Below are 20859 nucleotides of genomic sequence, written 5' to 3'. Positions count from 1 at the left end.
CCTTCCCGTCATTGGGTACGCGATCCTGGGGGAGGGCTGGCGGTCCCTGCGAAAGGAATGCTGCTTGGGGGAGAAGTTCCTTTTGAAGGAAGAGGAGGCAGAGGAGCCCGACTTGCCCGGGCGGTACCGACGGGCTTCCTGGAACCGGCCCTTGGAGGAACCAGGGCGAGCACTGCTGGCCCGAGTCCTGACCTCCAGCAACCTCTTGCCCTTGGACGTGCCGAGCTCCGTCACGATCTTGTCCAGCTCGTCCCCAAAGAGCAGCTTGCCTTTAAAAGGCAACTTGGCTAGGCGAGATTCAGAGGCATGGTCAGCCGACCAATGCTTAAGCCAGAGCCACCACTGCGCAGAGACCGTCTGGGCCATACCTTTGGCCGAGGCTCTCAAAACATCATACAGTAAGTCTGCCAAGTAGGCCAAGCCCGACTCCAGGGTCAGCCATTCCGCCCTCCAGGAAGGATCCGAGGGGGAAGCCCGCTGCAAAACAGTCAGGCACGCCCTGGCCACATAGGAGCTGCAAACCGAGGCTTGCAGACTCAGGGCGGCCGCCTCAAAGGACGACTTTAAGGCCGCCTCCATTCTCCTGTCCTGAGCGTCTTTCAGGGCAGTGCCACCTTCCACCGGCAGTGCCGTTTTCTTAGCCACGGCAGTGATTAAGGAATCTACCGTGGGCCAGATAAAGGCTTCCCGTTCCCCCTATGGCAGGGGGTACAGACGGTACATAGCCCTGGCTACTTTCAGGCTTGCTTCCGGGGCATCCCATTGCGCCGAAATTAAGGCCTGCATGGCTTCATGCACATGGAAGGTTCTAGGTGGGCGCTTCGTTCCCAGCATAATGGCGGAGCCAGCCGAGGCTGAGAGCGGGCCTTCCTCCGGAGAGGCAATCTTCAAAATGCTCAAGGCCTGCCCTAGCAGGTTAGGCAAATCCTCTGAGCGAAAAAGGCGCGCTGCGGAGGGGTCATCCGCTCCATCCGAGCGAGGGTCAGCCTCTTCCATAGAGTCCGCAAAGGATCTCTGGAAGAACTCAGACACGCTGCCGTCATCCACATTCGAGGAGACCGAGTCCCCTAGGGGCTGAAAATCCACCCGAGGGCATTTGAGCACAGAGGCCTCATCACCCTTATCAGACAGGGGAGCGGGGGCAGCATTCTGCATAAGAAAAGTCTGATGCAGCAGCAAAATGAACTCAGGGGAGAAACCCCCTACCCTGTGCATTTCTGCAGCTTGCGCCACGGCCCTAGAAGCGCTCTCAACCTGCGATCCCAAGATCAGGGGAGAGGCGCGTTGCGCGTCCAAAATGGAGTCCGGCGCGAAACTCCGAGAAGGAGCCGCGCGGGAAGAATGGTGTCTTAATTTCGCTGACTTCTTACTGTCGCCCAATTCAAGGGCGACCAAGCTGTTAACATCTCCCATCTCGAGGGCGGCCCAAGAAGAAGCCGACCGAGCCGCGTGGCCGGTCACAACCGTGAGGGCGGCCAGCGAGGGGATGGGCCCCTAAGGCGGGAAAAACCTCCGCACCGGAGGAAAAACCGGGAAACTCTCCCGACTCCGAAAGGGCGCCCAAAAAGGGCGACTCTGCCTTCGGGCCCCCCGCTTTCCCGCTAGGCGCGCGAGCGCGTTCCAGGGAGCGTCTTTTCGCGCCCTTGCCATCAGAGGCCATAGCCACGTGGAGACCGTTCGGGGAACCCCCTGCCCGCTAGTAAAAGGTAAAGTTACCTGCTTCTCGCTCCAAGCTGCAACGATTTGGAGTCCCAGTGAGTAGCTGCAAAAAAGGACTTCTTTCTCTCAAGGACGTCTATTTTTCTGGTTTTTTGTTTTGTTTTGTTTTTTTTTTAAAACGGAGCCAGCAGGAGGGGGGAGAAAAGGAGGGACCTGGTACCACCAGGTTTGCACTTGCTCACGAAGAGCTCTCAACCCCAGGTACTCAACAAAACCTAAACAATTAGGCTTGAAGACCTAGCCTGAGCTGCTGCTGTGTGACCACACACCTGCTGAGATAGAGAACATACTGGGGAATTTCCGGCAGCACATGACCACATATAGGGAGGCAAAAGATTGCTCTCTATCTCCACCTGCTGGTAGATGGACACAACCCACCAGTCTATGGATTGATCTGCTTGATGAAATGGAAAATGGCCAACGCTAGGTCAGAAGGCTCAATGGCTCAGTGAGCTCGAGTAGTCGCATACCTGAAAATGGTCGATGCTTCCCGGGATAAGAAGGGCTCAGAGACCCCAAAGGCTGAAAAATTAAAAAAATTCCTAAAAATTAAGAAATATATTACGAAAAAGGGAAGGCACCAAAATGTAAAAGTTCAATATGCTGAGGAGAGATCAGAAAACCAACCTCTCTGGTCCATGGAAGATGCTAGACTGCTGGTCCCGCGTTTGAGCATCGAATGGGAAGGCGTCGCGAATGCATGGTGGGGAGCATTGCCTTAAAGTTTTAAAGTGACAGTGCTCTATGGCAGTTTCAACAACGGGCTCCATGGATGATGTCACCCACATGTGAGATCATGCCTGCTTTTCCTCAGAGAATGAATGTTAGCAAAATATTTGCTGAGAACATACATGAATTTTTGAAAACATCTGAGTAACTGAACTGTTCACAACTACAATAATCCAATTTGCTGCACTGCAACAAGCTCCCAACGGGTGATCAACAATGAGCTTTGCTATGCATTCACTGTACAATGTGCGTGTTTAAACACCACCTACCGAAGACAGAGACGCAGGAGTAGGAGCTGGGGCTGGAGTGGGCGTTGGGATAGGAAGCAAGCCCTGCCCCAGGAAGCAGGCTTGTCAAGGTAGGAGCAGGAGCCAATAATGACAGGGCTTTAGCTTCCTCTGGAATTTTACCTGCAGAGGCAAAGAGCTAGCATTATGACAAATACAATCCCCATCCTAATTTTATTTTGCTATGACAATTACCTTTGCATTTTAAAAGAAAAGAAACACTACAGATCCTTAAAATAAATGAAAGAAAAAAAAAAACACTTCCTCTATTTTTTTTACCCTGCACTATGAGGAAAACAAAGTGATCAAAACTTCAAAGACTAGTAATATTTTAAAAACTGAATAATGTAGACAATTATTTAACACTTTGAGCTATGGGTCACCTGTACTGGAAACTTAATGTTCATGAACCAAACGATATCAAGCATGGACGCTTTCCCAGGACGGTGTTTTCACGGTGATCGAAAGTTGTGTTACACATGACAACCGTTCGTGTTGGCTGCATCACTAATAGCACACAGAACATCAGATACAGAAAAGAAGAACATTTTTTAAAGTTTAATCCCCAGAAATGGCAAAATAACCAAATTTGTGAAAAAAAAAAAAAAGAGAGAGAGAGAAAATGTTCTACTTGATATCTGACCCTTCACCAGCATCCTGTGTTATTCAGCCATGAGTCCCCTGTAAGATCTGCTCCCCTATAGTCTGACCTTTCTATTTAGTGGAGATTCCAACACAATCACTGACCCCCTGAAACAATTTCATTTTACACACATACTTTGAAGAGGATTCTAGTGCTCACTGACATGTTAATGACCGCACTAGACATATCCAAATGTAGTATAAATTAGCACTTTGGAAGTTCATCTATAAAATCTCTCTCTATGTACATCCCTCTAAACTTCCACAACACTGTCACTCTTGCACTTCCAGACTATTAAGCAAACCAATAGCACGGTGATTTTGTTACATGCTCAGGGATCTGCTAGACAGAAGCTGATTAAGCCATCACCTTTCAAATTTTTTTACTTGTGGAACAAGAAAGAAAATGACTAATAAGATATACCTACTCAACACTTCTAGACTCTTTTTCAAGTGGAACCACTGAAAACCAGAGTCCTTCAAAGGAACTATCAAACAGAGGCCAATCAACTACATGATTCACTTGGTTTTAATGCTGCAAACAACTCATTCTTGAATTAAAAAAAAAAAACACACACACAAACAAACAAAAAGTTGCATCATGCAATGTACATTCCACTAAAATTAAAGAGCTTATTTCATGTTTTTGTTGATATACAGTGGCATTTAAGTTTATACACTTCTTAGATTTTTATTGCACTTTTTTCTGCCATCTTAAGTGTTTGCATTTGTTTTCTGGCTGAAAGTACTTCTTCTAAAATCTGCAGCCTAGCACAATTTAGATGAGTAATGATCTGAAATAATGAACACCCATTAAGTGCACATTAGCCAGGGAGAGCTCTCCTTTTCATAAAATTGAGAACGTCCTAAAAATGCAGATAAATGAGATGCAATATTGTTTCACTCAAACCATCTGTTGGATAAGTGCACAAGGAGAAAATGATCAGCCCTATAAAAACAGTAGAAAATATTTTTACTCAGTGTGTAGTTGAACACTGGAATTCACTGCTGGAAAATGTGGTAAAAGCTGCTTAGTGCAACTGGCTTTAAGAAAGGTTTGAGTAAACTCCTGGAGGAAAAGTCCATAAACTGTAATAAAGGTAGACTTGGCAGAAAATTACTACCTATTCATAGAGACAAACAGCATGGAATCTATAAACTTTTTGGGATCCTGCCAGGGGCTTGTGAACTGGACAAGTCTCTGTTTGAAACAGGCTACTCAACTTGACTGGCCCTAGTCTGATCTGGCATAACAAATGTAAGGCTCTTAACTGCATCTGAAATTCCATTTCCAAATATGTACAGAATATCCTTAGCTTTGCATCAAAACAAGATATACTGGGAAAGGGAGCCATACAAGATTCGCCTACCAATCCTTTATATTTTCAATCTTAACTTACAAGTGCTGATTTTTAAACAGTATACATGCATAAAAAATTATTTCTGATGGGAGTATTTGCTATCATAGGCTATCTGATGGGAGTATTTGCTATCATAGGCTACCTGGTAAATTTGAATATATATATGCACAGTTAAATTCACCTTGGGAAATAATACAGAGAGCAGCAAATAGCTGGGTGTACTATCATTCAGGATTTTGTTATATTGAAATCCTACCCGGTATAAACCTCACCCTAACAAATAAAGTGTTATACAAGAATATGGAACTTGAGCCTCACAGATACACAAAACTGATTAAATATTAAAAGCTCTATTAGAAGTCTACACTTTCTTCCAAAATGTTCATTATTTGTTGTCTTCTAGCATACAAGCACGAATACATTAACAATGTTATGCTATGTGGTTTATTCTTGATATACCACTAGGTACTGCAGTACAGAACAAAGTGGCTTACATTAAAAATTAAAATTATAAAAGGAAAGGAACTACAAAATATAAAAGAAAGAAAACAGTCATACCAATAAAACACACAAAGACCCATACAACTCAAAATTAATGTACGTCACAATTATATTATCAATGTATTCATATCCAGAACATACACAATGGGGCTAGATTCTATATATGGCACCTGAAAATTCCATGTGGGAAAAAAAGGTATGCCTATATTTTATACAATAGGCTTAAATTTTTGCACAGTATATAAACTACACCAAGCGCCTCTCCATGTGTCCAAATTTAGCAACTATTTATGCCATGTTTTACTTGGTGCAAATCCCGATGCCTAAATTAGGCACAGAGTGGGGTGTATACTATAACAAAGCGCATAGAATTTAGAAATGCCCATGCACTTAGAATTTAAGCGCATCATATTACAGAATACATTTAGCGAATTGTGCACAAATCTTAATGCCAATTAAGTGCTGATAATTACTTAACACCCAATTGACAGTACTGATTAGTTAACCAATTAAGTTACACATAGAATATGCTTTTCTTTGATTTCCATGCAGAAATTAAAGCACGATATGTAGAATCCCAGGGAATATCAATCAATGGATGCCAAACTATCTGTACAGACCATGCAGAAGAGATGGGTAATTAACAAGGCTTTAAAAGCAGTAAAAGATTCTACTTCTCACAGGTGTTTTTGCAAGCCATTCCATAATGATGGTGCTAGATAATAAAAAGCATTCTGGTGTGTTACATCAAGGCATGCTGCTGAAACTGAGGGGCTAACCAGATGATAATCATTAAGAGAACGTATAGACCGACTTGGGATATACAGAATTGTTGAAGATGCCAAATAGCTGGGTGAATGATCATGAAAAGCCTTACAAGTCAATAATAATTTATATTGAAACCAAAATTTAATGGGCAACCAACGTAACTAATCAGGAGAAAATGGACACGGTCAAACATACAGGCACAACACAAAAAACAAGCTACAGCTAGAATATATTACACTGAACAAAAAGTTAGATATAATAGGCACCTCAAACCTGGTGGAAGGAAGATAACTAATAGGACACTGTCATACCAGGGTACAAATTATATCATAGTGATAAGGTGGACCGAACTGGTACAGGGGTAGCATTATATGCTAAAGAGGGCCTTGAATTGAACAGACTAAAAATTCTGCAGGGCACAGGATACAAAACATATCTTGGAATCCCTATGGATAGAAATTCCATGTGTAAAGGGGAAAAAGATAGTGATAAGTGTATTACCGTCCACCTGAACAGGATGAACAAATAGATTCAGAAATTAGGGAGGCTAACAAACTGGGTAACACAATAATGGGTGATTTCACATAACACAATACTGGCTGGGTAAATGTAACATCAGGGCATGCTAGAGAGGTAACTTTCCTTGATGAAATCAAGGACTGCTGTATGGAGCAGCTGGTTCAAGAACCAACATAAAGGGAAACAATTCTGACTTGGTCCTTAGTGAAGCACGTAATCTGGTACACGAATGTAATCATGTTGGGGAGACCTGATAACAGTGATCATAACATGATCAGATTTAATGATATCTCTGGAGTAAGTACACACAGGAAATTCAATACATTAGCATTTAACTTCAATCCCACAAAAACAAATTTCTTACATAAAAATGTTTTAACCTTCCTTCTAAACAAAAGGTAGGATTGAGAAAGTGAAATAAATTCCAGCAAAATCCATCCAAAGTCTGGCAGCTTGAAATGCTAGAGATTTTTCAAAAAGCATTAATCACCTTTTACCCTTGATAGAAGGAAAGGCAAAAAAAAAAAATTATTACCAAATCTCCGGGCTCTAGAGGCAGCAACATAGCAAAAATGACGGAAAAAAATAATTAGGAACCAGGCCATGAAATACTTCAAAAAGAAAACATGCCAGTATGAAAAGAACCCTAGCCTCTATTGGTAATCAATGAAGCTTGACATAGAATGGTGAAACACTATCGTATTTAGATAATCCAAAAATTAATGTTAATAATCTTAAGAATACTTTCTGGCTTGGTATCAAAACACAAAAAATTTGTTTTATCAGTATTAAGTTTTAAACTTGTAGTAGTGCATCCATTTATCCAACAAATCTATACAATAGTGAACTTTGGAAAGATCAATGTCAAGAACAGAGTGTAATGGGATCAGTAGAGAGAAATCATCAGCATAAGTGTAATGAAGAAAAACATTACACTGGGAAATGGGACTTGATATACTGCCTTTCTGAGGTTTTTGCTGCATTCAAAGCGGTTTACATATATTCAGGTACTTATTTATACCTGGGGCAATGGAGGGTTAAGTGACTTGCCCAGACTCACAAGGCGTTGCAGTGGGAATCGAACCCAGTTCTTCAGGAACAAAGTCCGCTGCACTAACCACTAGTCTACTCCTCCACTCCTAACAGTGAGCCAAGATATCACAAAAACACATTAAACACACAGGAAAAAGAGGGAATCCCTTTGGCACTCAACATGGGTTATACCATTGAAAAGATAGATCATTATTCAATTTAACCCTGTATGATCTTCTGGTCAAAAAAAACATTAAACCAATTTAGGACATTCCCTGTAATTCGCATGTACTCCAAATTTTGTAAGAGGAAAGTATGATCCACCAAAGACTAACTTCAGGTCATTCATCTACAAAAGTCGTTGTTAGCTGGCCACTGTGAAGAAAAAGAATCCCCAGAAAGTACTAGGTTCAATTCTACCTCTACAAGTATAAAGCTGAGCTTGCATTTTAGAAGAATCTTTAAACTGACACCAATTAATTATACATGAACAGCAAAAACGATCCAACCATAGCATTTGTTCCTATTTGAAATGGCAGACTAACATTATGAGCAGAATATCCATTATCTCTAAAGGAAATTAAATCAAGTTGGTGACCTTTATCATGGCTTGGGGAAGTAGAAGGTATAAAATTAAAGAGGATAGATAAGAAAAAAGGTCATTCTTTCTAACATTGTGTAAATGCTCTAGTTGCACATTAATATCCCATAAAATCAAACTTTAAGAACAAGAAATAGAATTTTTATGTAAGTACAAGTACTGCCATACTCGGACACACAGAGTCCATCAAGCCCAGCATCCTGTTTCCAACAGTGCCCAATCCAGGTCACAAGTACCTGGCAAGATCCCAAAAATGTACAATACATTTTATGCTGCTTATCCTAGAAATAAGCAGTGGATTTTCCCAAAGTCCATTTTAATAATGGTCTATGGACTTTTCCTTTAGAAAGCCATCCAAACCTTTTTTAAACCCCACTAAACTAACTGCTTTTACTACATTTTTCTGGCAAAGAATTCCAGAGTTCATTTTAAATGTACTACTTTGTAGCTTCATTGCATGCCTCCTAGTCCTAGTATTTTTGGAAAGAGTAAACAAGTGATTCACGCGTACCCGTTCCACTCCATTCCTCATTTTATAGACCTCTATTATATCTCCCCTCAGCCGTCTTTTTTCCAAGCTGAAGAGCCCTAGCCACTCTAGCATTTCCTCATAGGGAAGTCGTCCCATCCCCTTTATCATTTTCGTCGCCCTTCTCTGCACCTTTTCTAATTCCACTATATATTTTTTGAGATGCGGAGATCAGAATTGAACACAATATTTGAGGTGCGGTCACACCATGGACCAATACAAAAGTATTATAACATCCTCATTTTTGTTTTTTTTGTTACATTTGTAGCCTGCGCTTTCCCACTCATGGCAGGTTTCCATTCCTTTCCTAATAATACCTAACATTCTATTTGCTTTCTTAGCCGCCGCCACACACTGAGCAGAGGGTTTCAACGTATCATCAACAACGCCTAGATCGCTTTCCTGGTCAGTGACTCCTAATGTGGAACCCTGAATTGCGTAGCTATAATTTGGGTTCCTCTTTCCCACATGCATCACACGTTGCACTTGCTCAAATTAAACGTCATCTTACCAGTTTCATAAGGTCCTCTTGTAATTTTTCACAATCCTCTTGCGATTTAACAACTTTGAACTTTGTTTCATCAGCAAATTTAATTATCTCACTAGTTACTCCCATCTCTAGATCATTTATAAATATGTTAAAATGCAGCGGTCCCAGCACAGACCCCTGGGGAACCCCCACTATCTACCCTTCTCCAGTGAGAATACTGACCATTTAAATCTACTTCGTTTTTATCTTTTAACCAGTTTTTAATCCACAATAGGACACTACCTCCTATCCATGACTCTCCAATTTCCTCTGGAGTCTTTCATGAGGTACTCTGTCAAAAGACTTTGAAAATCCAGATACACAATATCGACCGTTTCACCTTTATCCACGTTTGCTCACCCCTTCAAAGAAATGTAATAGATTGGTGAGGCAAGATTTCCCTTCACTAAATCCATGTTGGCTTTCTCATTAATCATCATTGCATCTGCTTTCTCATTAATCCATGCTTTTGAATATGCTCTGTAATTTTGTACTTTATAACATAGTCTCTACCACTTTGCCCGGCACTGACGTCAGGCTCAACGGTCTACAATTTCCCAGATCTCTTCTGAAACCTTTTTTTAAAAAACAGCATTACACTGGCCACCCTTCAATCTTCCCATAAACATAAAGCCGCATTGAGCCTGCCATGAGTGGAAAAGCGCAGGGTACAAATGTAACAAAAATAAAAAAAAATAAAATAAAAAAAAATTCACAAAAGAATGGATAGACCTTAGCCTACTTACCAGGTGGGCTATAACAAAAAATACATGTCAAAATGACAGACGTGGAATCCTTAACTGGCAAACAAAAATCTCTAATTCTGGAATATTAAGAATCAAAGTAACATCAGATATATTCTTGTAAACAAGGGAAATACCACCTCCTTTGTTATTGTACTCTTACATTGCTGCATTAGCTACTGGTTTACTTTATGTAGCTTTAGAAGGGGATTAGTTTTTCTTGTTTTAGGGAGCTTGTTTGCTTGCTTATTCCAGGGATCTCTTTATTTACCCCCACTTCAAAAGGGCTGGTAGGCTAATTACACTCTTTGATGTCACAATACTAATGGGGTATTCATTCCTTTCCTCTTCACCAACTTATCTTCCAAATCATGCTATACAGACACATTCATCAATTAGTTCAATTGAATTAGATAGAAGTATTTACTATTGGTTGAAAGGGAAATCAAGGATGTCAAATTTTAAAGGGGGGGGGGGTTGTTTTGTGTATTTTTACTTATTTCCAACAAACAACAATACTGCCGGCCTGAAATTGAACAATCATGCATATACTTCTCCCTCCCTCCTCCCCACCCCGAAAATTGGCATTCTGAGGATCCCAGCACCAATCTAAGACAACAATTTTCATTTTACCACTGTCAAACCTCCCCCCCCCCCCCCAATCAATACACATGGTTTATTAAAATTTTACTATACCACCAAAGCTAACTTGCAGGTCTCAGCAGTTTACAATAAACAAAATGTAAAAGATTCAAAATAGAAAATAACTACAATTTGATTAGGAAATATAACAGGTCCCAGCAGAATCCAACTCACTAATAAAGTATAGAAAAGGAAGAAATAAAAACAGACACACAAACAATGGAGTACTAAAAGGTACTCCCATGGAAATGTAAGCTGCACCTTTGCCAGCCTCTCACCTACAGAGTACCAAGTTCTTTGGAGTGTTGTCTCCTCCTCGCTTTAACAGCACAAATGTGGGAAATCTTCCATTAAGGAAGTGGTAGAGACACGAATGGTGACAGAATTCAAAAAGGCGAGGTATGAATACAGAGGATCGATAATTAGAAAATAGAAGTTATTAAAAAACTAAACTTAAATGGCTGTATGTGTGTGGATGTGTCGAGTGACGCTTAGATGGCGACCCCAGCTGTGATGAACTAGGGCCGATACCAGGCAGACTTGTATGGTCTGTGTCTCATATATGACAATCTGGTTTAGGATGGACTAGAAAGGGCTTAGATTCAGTGGCTGGAACATGAGGACAGTGCTGGACAGACTTTTACGGTCTGCGTTCCACAAATGAGAAGACGAATACACTGGAGTGGGCTTCGATAGCAACTCCAGCAGTTAGAACATAAGGATAGGGACAGGGGACTTCTACAGTCTATGTCCCAGAAACACCAAAGAAAGACCATAATGACGTATATATCACGTTCATTGTTCATTTAATCATGAACTGATAATGAGTGGGCCTACTGGGCAGACTGGATGGACCGTTCACTTACTATGTTACTATTAATCCTCTCTGCTCAGGGGCTGATGAGCAGACCTCAGCTCTGACACAGGCATGAGCATCAGATGTCACTTGACCTACCGGCACATGCATGTGGTGACCTCCCAGCACATAGTGGCAGTGAATCAGACACCAGTCTTACATGTGTGCACCAGAGTGTTACAAGTTCCAACTTCTGTTCCTTCCTTTCCTGCAGTGCTGCGGCTCGAACCCAGAGAGAGAGACCGAGAGAGCCGATCAGAATTTATTTTTTATGCACCATTAAATTCTTGTAGGACTGGGTGGAGACAGGTTAAATTCTTGCAGGGACGGGTGGGGACAGGTTAGATTCCAGTGGCGACGGATAAGATTTCTGTCCCCGTGCTACTCTCTAAACTGAAGTATAGCTGTGAAAAATTGTATCATCAAAGTTGATGTCCTTCTTACAACTTCACAAGCATGATCTAAAGCAAGGAACTGATTCCATGTGCAAGATGTCTGCAGAGAAAGTTCCTCAGGAAAGATGAGGAGGAGGAGAGGTTGAGAAGCATCAATGACCACAAGAAATGCATTGATGAAATGCTTCTTGAGGCAACAACAATCTCCAGCAGAGGGGAAGAAGAAGCTGTGCTGAAAACAGACACCTAGACACAGATCACCAGATTCTGCATAACTGATATCTCAACTCTCTCTCTCAAACTGAAGAACTGGTTATTCAACCCTGGAAGTGGAAGTAGTGAGAAAATTCCAGGAACAGGAGGAGCCAAAGCTCAAAACTCCAACACTGCTGAAAGTGAAGGGTAGTGGTGGTTTGTGAGTCCCTTTTAAAGGTACAGAGGCCTCTATCTGCCAAACATGATGTCCCAGGAGGTGTGCTCTCTGCCCGATGCCAAGATTTGAGACACCACAGAGAGTTTACAGAGAGTCAAAGTCTCGTGATTATTATTTGATGCTGCTGTGAACTGTGTGACATTTATGACTATTTTGCTTGTATTTATTTAGATAGGATGTTAAGTTTGAATGAACGGCTTAAATTCCCTTTCCTATTTTTATACTTTTAAACCACCATGATCACATACAGCCAGATGGTATAGTGGAATGAAAGATACAGCTAGGTAGCCCATCAAATGTATTAAAAGTGACTTCATGGCTCTGGGTTAACGGATGAAGCAGATATGTGCACATGAGGTGTTCTCATCAATCCTCCCGGTTGAGGACAGAGAACAACGAAAAGAACCTTGAATCTTAGAGAAGAATGCATGGCTGTATGGATGATATTATGATAGTTACTGTGCAGCGATGGTGTCCCACCTATTAAAGAAGGGACAAAGCGTATTCTACAGCAGTCTGGCTAACCTGCTGGCTTTAAACTAGAATCAGTGGGGATGGATGAACAAAGCCCTCAGATAAGTAAAACATTAAATACCCCTACAGAAATGGGGAAAAAAAGAAAACAGAAACATTTGGAAAACTGTGCATTCTAATGGCCATAGTATGGGAAATACAGTTCTGGATCCAGAGATTAGGATGAAAGATTTAGTGGCTGTCACAGAGATGTGGTTCACAGAGAACTATGACTTGAATAGTTTTACCGGGCTATAATCTATTTAGGAAGAACAGGGTAGGGTACGAAGAAAGGGAGAATGAGTGGTGTTATATGTCAAAGATATTAAAGCAACAAAATTGAAGGACATAGGCTAAGAAAGACACACTAAATTAATCTGGAAGGAGGTAATGCAAAATCTACTGACACTGGTGTGATATACAAGCTTCCTTCACAGGAACAAGTGGACAGATATTTAACTGAAGACATTCATAATAAAGTTATGAAAGGGGAAGTACTACTAAAAGGCTGTTTCAATTTTCCAGATGCTTACTAGGGATCTCTGTTGCAAAGTCATCTAGAAGTAAGGAGATTCTGGATTCTCTTCAGGAGGAACTCTTTTCCAGCAGTTGGTACTGGAACTCACACAATCTAGTACTTATGAACAGGACATTTCTGATATTATAGTGGGTGATCATCTGGCAATAAGTGTGGTTAAATATTAAGACACTTGTGGAGAGAGTTTATTCAAAAGTTAAGATTCTAGACTTCAAAAACTTTGTCAAGACGGGGGGGGGGAAGTAGAAAAGATGTGGCAAAACTGAAAGAAGCTATTTTATACGGTAGCAAACACTTTTGTTAGGAAAGTAAATAAGTTAAAGGCGGCCGCTTTAGTTCTTAAAAGTTGTAGCTGAAAAGGCAAGGAAAAAGAGGTTAGCCTTCACAGACTTCAAGAGATCGCAGAAACAGGAAGACAGGCAAGAATATCTGGAAAAGTTACCATAAACTGGTTAGGAAAGCAAGGATGCAAATGGAATAAAAAAAATAGCTAAAATAGTTAAATGTGTTAGTGATAGGAGCAAGAGCAAAAGTAGCACTCAGAGATTCAAAGATGAAAGGGAGGAATATGTAGAAGCTGAAAAGGATAAAGCGGAACCAACATATTTTTGTTCTATGTTCACAAAGAAAACTTGGGAGCACAACTGCAGAAGACAAACAAATAGGAATGGAAGTCTGGTAGACCTTGAATGATTTTTAGAAGGCTGTTCCATAAGGACCTAGCTAAACTAAAAGTGGCCAAGCAAGGGGCCAGCCTGAATACATACAAGAGTACTGAAGAATTTAGAAAATTTTGGTGGCTCTGCTGTCTGACCTTTCCAATACTTCTCTAGAGTAGGAAGTGGTCTCAGAGGACTGGAGAAAAATGGATGTGGTCCCTCTCCACAAAAGGGGAAGAGGAGGCAGAGAACTACAGGCCAGTTAGTCTGTCCTCTGTGGTGAGTACACTGAACACACTTCAAAAACAAAGGATAGCGAGATTTCCGGAATCCAATGGATTACAGAACCCAAGGCATCATGGCTTTACTAGAGGTGAGTCTTAGTTAGACAAATCTGACCAAGTTCTACGATTGAGTGACCAGTGATGGAACGAGGCAGAATACTAGATGTGGTGTACTTAGATTTTAGTAAAGCATTTGACACAGTTCTGCATTGGTGACTTCTAAATAAACTGGTTAGAAGTTGGTCAAGTGGAAGGTTACAAAGGGCAGTGATAATTCATTGTGAGGAAAGGGATGCTTACCAATGGTGTGCTGTAGGGATCAGTTCTTGGTCTAGTTTTTTTGGGTTTTTTTAACATCTTGGTAAGCGATATTGCAGAAGGGCTGTCTGGTAAGGTTTGTCTCTTTGCAGATGATACCAAAATCATAGGGTAGACACCCCCAATGTGAATATGAGGAAGGGTCTAGCGAAGCTTAATGCTAAAAAAAAAAAAAAAAAGCAGGGTCATGCATTTGCGCTGCAAAAACCCTAGGGAACAGTGCAGTATAGGAGTGAAGTACTTCTGTGCACAAAGGAGGAGCGGGACTTGGAAGTGATCATATCTGATGATCTTAAGGTAAGCAAACAAGCAGAAAGGCAATGGCAAAAGCCAAAACGATACATAGGGAGAGGAATGGTCAGCGGGAAAAAGGAGACGATTGTGCCTCTGTATGTCTCTGGTGAGAGACCCCATTTAGAACACTGTGTATAATTCTAGATATGGCACCCTCAAAAAGATGGAATCAGTCCAAAGGATGGCTACTAAAATGGTTAGTGTTTTTCATCAAAATGTGTATGGAGGCAGACTTTAAGATCTCAATATGTATACTTTGGAAGAAAAACAGCAGAGGGGAGATATGATAGAAACATTTAAATACCTCAGTGGCATAAATACACAGGAGCCAAGTCTCCTTAAATTGAAAGGATGTTCAGGAATGACAGAGCATAGGTAAAAAGTGAATAGGGGATAAACTCAGGAGTAATCTATGGAAATACTTCTTTATGGAAAGGATGGTAGATGAATAATCCCCCAGTGGAAGTGGTGGAGACGAAGACGGTAGGGGCTCAAGTCAGAGTTGGAAATCACAAAGGATCTCAAAGAGATATTAGAATTAGATGATATGGATGGGCATACTGGATAGACCATAAGGTCTTTATCTGCCATCATTTTCTATGTTGCTGCCTTGGAACCGAGAAGCTGTAGACAATCCCAAGATCTTGAGGCCTGCATCGTACAAGAGACTCTTTAGGTGATCCAGAATCTTGTCTACTCTCTCGAGTAATGAATACAAAGTCACTCGAATGTCAATGTAAACCCCAAGGTAAATACATACAAACAGCTATAGTGGGTCAGAACAATAGTAAATCTAGCCCAGTATCCTGCTTCCAACAGTGGACAGTCCAGGTCACAAGTACCTAGCAGTATCATAAAAATCAGCAAGATTACATGCTACCAATCCTGGGGATAAGCAGTGGCTTTTCCCAGAGTCTACCTTAATAGCAATTTATAGATTTTTTCCTCCAGATATTTGTCCAAACCTTTTTTTTTTTTTTACCCAGATAGGCTGTTTTTACCACATCCTCCAGCAATGAGTTCCAGAGTTCAACTATTCATTGAATGAAAAAATATTTTCTATTTGTTTTAAATACATTACTATGTAACTTCATGGTGTGTCCCCCTAGGCCTCTATTTACTTTTTGAAAAAGTAAACAAAATCTATTTGCATTTACACATTCTACTCCGCTCAGGATTTTGTAGACCTCTATCATATTTCCCCTCAGCCTTCTCTCTTCTCCAAGCTGAAGAACCCTAACTCTTAAGTATTTTCTCATATGAGAGAAGTTATATCCCATTAATCATTTTGATTACCCTTCTTTGAACCTTTTCTAATTCCACTATATCTTTTTTGAGATACGGATATTCAAACTGCATACAATACTCAAGGTGAGGTTGCACCATGGAGAGATACAGAGGCATTTGTAATACTGTCTTATTCTCTATTCCTTTCCTAATACAGTGATTTCTAACATTCTGCATGCTTTTTTGGCCACCGCTACACAATGAGTGGAAGATTTCAACTTATTGTCCACAATGACACCTAGATCTTTTCCTTGGGTGGTAACTCCTAAGGTGGAACCTAGCATCAAGTAGCTATGATTTAAACTATTCTTCCCAATGTGCATCACTTTGCACTTGGCCATATAAAATTCCATTTGGATGCCCGGTCTTCCAATTTCCTAAGTTCATCCTGTAATTTATCACAATCTGCATGTGATTTGACAACTTTGAATAGTTTTGTGTATTCAGCAAATTTAAATTACCTCACTTGTTCACCTATTAATATATTAAAAAGCATTGGTCCCAGTACAGATCCCTTGGGCACTCCACTAATCATCTTCCTCTATTGAAAGCATTAGCCATTTAACTATACCCTCTGTTTTCTATTAACCAAAGTCCACAACAGAACACTGACTCCTACCTCACTGCTTCTTAGTTTTCTGAGGGACTTTAATCTAGATATACATCATCCAGCTCACCTTTATCCATATACTTATTCAAGCCTTCAAAGGAATGCAGCAAATTTGTGAAGCAAGATTTTCTTTGGGTGAGTTTATGCTGAGTCCCATTAAACCATGTTTGAATGTTCAATCATTTTATTCTTTATAATAGTTTCTATCAGTTTGTCAAGCCCTAATTTCAGCAGGGTAACTTCCCAGATCACCTGGCTTTACATTGGCCACTTTCCAATCTTCAGGTACCACGGACAGTTTTAATGACAGGTTACAGATCACTAATGTTTAGTACCCTGGGGTGTATACCCTCTGGTCTAGGAGATTTGGCTCAATATGTCTTCCAAGTTCACCAAAATTTGTTTCAATGCTTCCATACTACCACCCTTGAACACCATTTTTGGCACAGGTACACCTCTTACATACTCCTCAGTAAAGATGAAAGCAAAGAATTCATTTAATCTCTCCACTATGGCCTTTGTCTTCCTCAAATGTCCCTTTTACTTCTTGATAATCTAACAATACCCAATGACTCCTTCACAGGCTTTGTGCGATGTTGCTGTAAATGTTAGTTATGACAATAACATTTTGCCTCTATGGCAAATCACATCTGCTAAGAAGGCCACACCCGACTCCAGAAGAGCAAAATAAGAGCAAGAATAAGAGTTGCTAAACCCATCATACCACAGTGCATGCTACATAACCTCCACAGACAGCTGCCTGAACCCCAAGGACTACGAAACTGCAGGTATGTTTGAGGAGCTGCTCCACTTTCCTATTGTAAGTATCTAAGGGTATAACTTCCTTCAACTGGAACTGTGGTTCTTTTGGTTACTATCATCATCAAGACATCCACTTTGGGGACTCAAAAGATGACCCAGGTCTGCCTGGGGAAGAGGGTACAATTTAATCAGCTTGGTGCCCCTCACAACTAAATCCAGAATCTCCTATTCCACAAATACCATTGTAACAAGGCTCTGTGAAGTAGATAAGCTATTGCAGGCTCTCTCAAACATTCCAGGATAGACTCACCATGAAAGGTTTGCTCCTGTGAGGATATGGAGATGCGAAAGGTGAAGATGACCTGATCAGTAAGAGTTGACAATCCTGCTGGCAAAACAAGCAGACTACAAGGAAATCATCCCCCTCTTCCAGAGAAAGTTCTTGTCATTCTGGCAGGGAACCCCTTAAGGGACCTGTGCTAAACAGCCTTACTGAGTAACTGAGCAAAAGCCCTTGGGCTAAGGCATGGGACAAGGCAGGGGCAGCAACTCCTCCAGGCTCAACTAGAAGTCATAATCCAACTCCTGGGAGACCAAAATGGCCAGCCTCAACCACATGATGTAAACCATTAGTATGAATCCAAGGGGGATAGGGCCCTCCTACTGCAGCAGTCCAACCTGCACCATCTGCTGGAGGCTGAAAAATACTGATAGGTTCCTGATTGCACTGCCTCTTATACCATTAACGTTACTAGAATCTTCAGCTTCTCTGCTTGATCTGCTGGTAAGGGGACACAACCCACTGGTCTACCTGGATAAGGAATCATTAAAATGCAAGCAATTCTGATACACAGATGCAACAAAGTAACAAATATGCAATGAAGTGTAGACTTTCTATAGCCACTACTAAAACACTTTCACTATAAATAAATGGAAGAAACACCTTGAAACATCCAGCCCTATGTGCTCTGCTTCCCCATGTGTTTCAACACAGAAACACCTCCCTCATCCTGCTTAATTTTAGCAGCACTTGTTGCTTCATTAATTCTTATATAGACTATTTTCAAATCCCCCCCACACACACACACACAGTGTTCCAGTGTCTGCATTTCTTCCTTTATTGCATCTTTCTTCTATTTCTAAGATTTGTTCTTCCCCTGTGATTTTTGAAAATCTGCTGACAGAAACAGGACAGCAACATTATTGCTGGGAATTTCAACACGATTCCTACTGAAAATTTTCTAGCCGCAGCAAAGGGTAGATACTACTGCATCTGACATTGCCCTCCTTACAAACTGCAGAAACTTGAAGGCAGGGACAGAAACCTCATCTTAAAAGTGTATTAAAAAAATGACATGTTATTAAAACTACAAAACAAAAAATGTTACTTGACCAAGAGGAGCTTGATACATAGAAAATTTCAAATACATACATTTAAGCAACAAAATGGCTTTTTCATATAACAAATTTTCTGAAAATATATTGGCCAAAGTCAGATTTTGTTGATCTTGACTAATAAACATTAAGCCATAAAACTTTGTCTACCCTTTGCTCTTCAAGGATAATAATGTGTTTTTATTTGAGGATTTAAATGATGCAAATACTTTATTTTCAAAGTACACTTTGTATAATAAAAGACATATTGCACAATCAGGGAAACGAGCTTTAGAACAAAATGGATCTGTAGCAATCCTACCATCAAGCAAGTTCCTACTGTTCTTTTGGAGCAAGTACTTTGTGAAATGTTGATTTGCCATGTCCTATTTGTGAAAAATAGGGAGCTGACAAGATTATTTGGAAGCAGATGCCTTAGCAGCAACAAAAATCCCCTGCTCGAAAGGAAGTAATTAGATCTTTTAAAACAAACAAAAAAAATCCCCATCACTGAAGTAGGTTCTTTGCACTAGCTGAGCAAAAGATCCTCCTCAAAACAATGCCCTTGAAGAAAGAACAGTATAATTCCATATTTGGTCCCTAAACTAAAATAGAAAAAAAAAACAAAAAAGCAACAGCTACTATGAATTCTTCTCCAGAATCATTTCAGTGATGCTGCAGTATTAAGAAAGAACATATATTTAGGTTGTACAAATTTTGTGAGTGCCAAGGATGTTTTTGAAGTCAGTGGTTCACACAGATTAGTCACGTCGAATATGCAACTGGGAAAGAGCTGAAGCTACATATACAAAACGCAACCTCTAAAGTCTCCAAAATTGTGCGAGTTTTGCAAGGAAGAAGGGAATAATCAATTTCTCAAAAATTATTTTTAAAAAATTAATATGACACACTAGGGGGCCCTTTTCATAAAGCTTAGCACAGGCTAATGCTTAGAAGCCCATTTTATATCTATGGGCTTCTTAGCATTTAGCTTATGCTAAGCTTTAGTAAAAGAATGTAAGAAAACTATTAATTGTACTCTTCAAAAAAAATGGCAATTATTCTCCGATTCCCGGTCACTCACCATCATAGCAACTTCAGATTTTGAGTCAGCATTTTCAAAGACACGTGAACTTTGGACAGAAAATCTAAGGTCTTAGCTGAGAAAGTCCCATACTGTGCAATACTTTATTTCTTGTTTTGTCTATATAGAAGTAAACAGCACAGAATAGGGTTCTGTGAAAGTATAGATCAGCAAGAAGAGTAACAAAAAAAAAAAAAAAAAAAAAACCCTAAAAGCTTTCTACAAACGATCAGAAGAAAAAGGTATGCCAAAACCTTCACATTGACTAAGCAAGGCACAGCAGAAATGCACAAAATCATTAAAAAAATAATAATGTAAATTATGGCACTGCTCTTCAGAGTTGTGTGAACTCTGCTCCATGCAGAAATATACTGAATGCAGTCTCTGAATGATGATACCTACTTGAGACACGATACCTTTTCTAATTTACCAGGTAACCTATGTCTTCTCAAAATTTGAGGTTACACAACATTCTCCTTCATGTTTTCAAAGTTATTTCTGTTGTCATGTGTGAGAATTTTTGCACACTTTTTCTGTTTCCAAAAAGGCTGTCTCTTTCTTCAGTCTAGTGCTTTTGAAAAAATGCAAGACTGGTTTCTACTGGGTTCTAAAGTACTCATTTATTCATACTACAAAGACAGCATGAGAAGCAGCAGCACACATTTCCTTACATTGTCCTTCCAACATGCTGAAACTTGAGGGAAGCTCTGCTAGGGGTAAGAATGGAATTCAATCTCCATGCCCGTGTGTCAACATTGGCCTCTCTGTTCAGATTACCAACAATGTCAGTTTTAGTGCTACATTAATTCTTTTTAGTCACACAGACATGGTCTACTGACACCCAGACTGA

At 40.4% G+C, this 20859-nt stretch overlaps 1 protein-coding gene across 1 annotated transcript in view; it reads right to left on the bottom strand.

Moving 5' to 3' along the window:
* Positions 1 to 20859, bottom strand: part of SREK1 (splicing regulatory glutamic acid and lysine rich protein 1) — a 252902-nt gene that overhangs the window by 182660 nt on the left and 49383 nt on the right. The window contains 2 exon segments of the mRNA XM_030193208.1: positions 2718 to 2780; positions 2782 to 2858. Of these exon segments, the coding sequence (XP_030049068.1) occupies positions 2718 to 2780; positions 2782 to 2858 (140 nt within the window).

This window comes from Microcaecilia unicolor, chromosome 2 (assembly GCF_901765095.1).
Source record: "Microcaecilia unicolor chromosome 2, aMicUni1.1, whole genome shotgun sequence".
NCBI lineage: Eukaryota > Metazoa > Chordata > Amphibia > Gymnophiona > Siphonopidae > Microcaecilia > Microcaecilia unicolor.
Note: the sequence above shows the minus strand (reverse complement) of the source record. Positions and strands in the feature narration are given on the sequence as shown.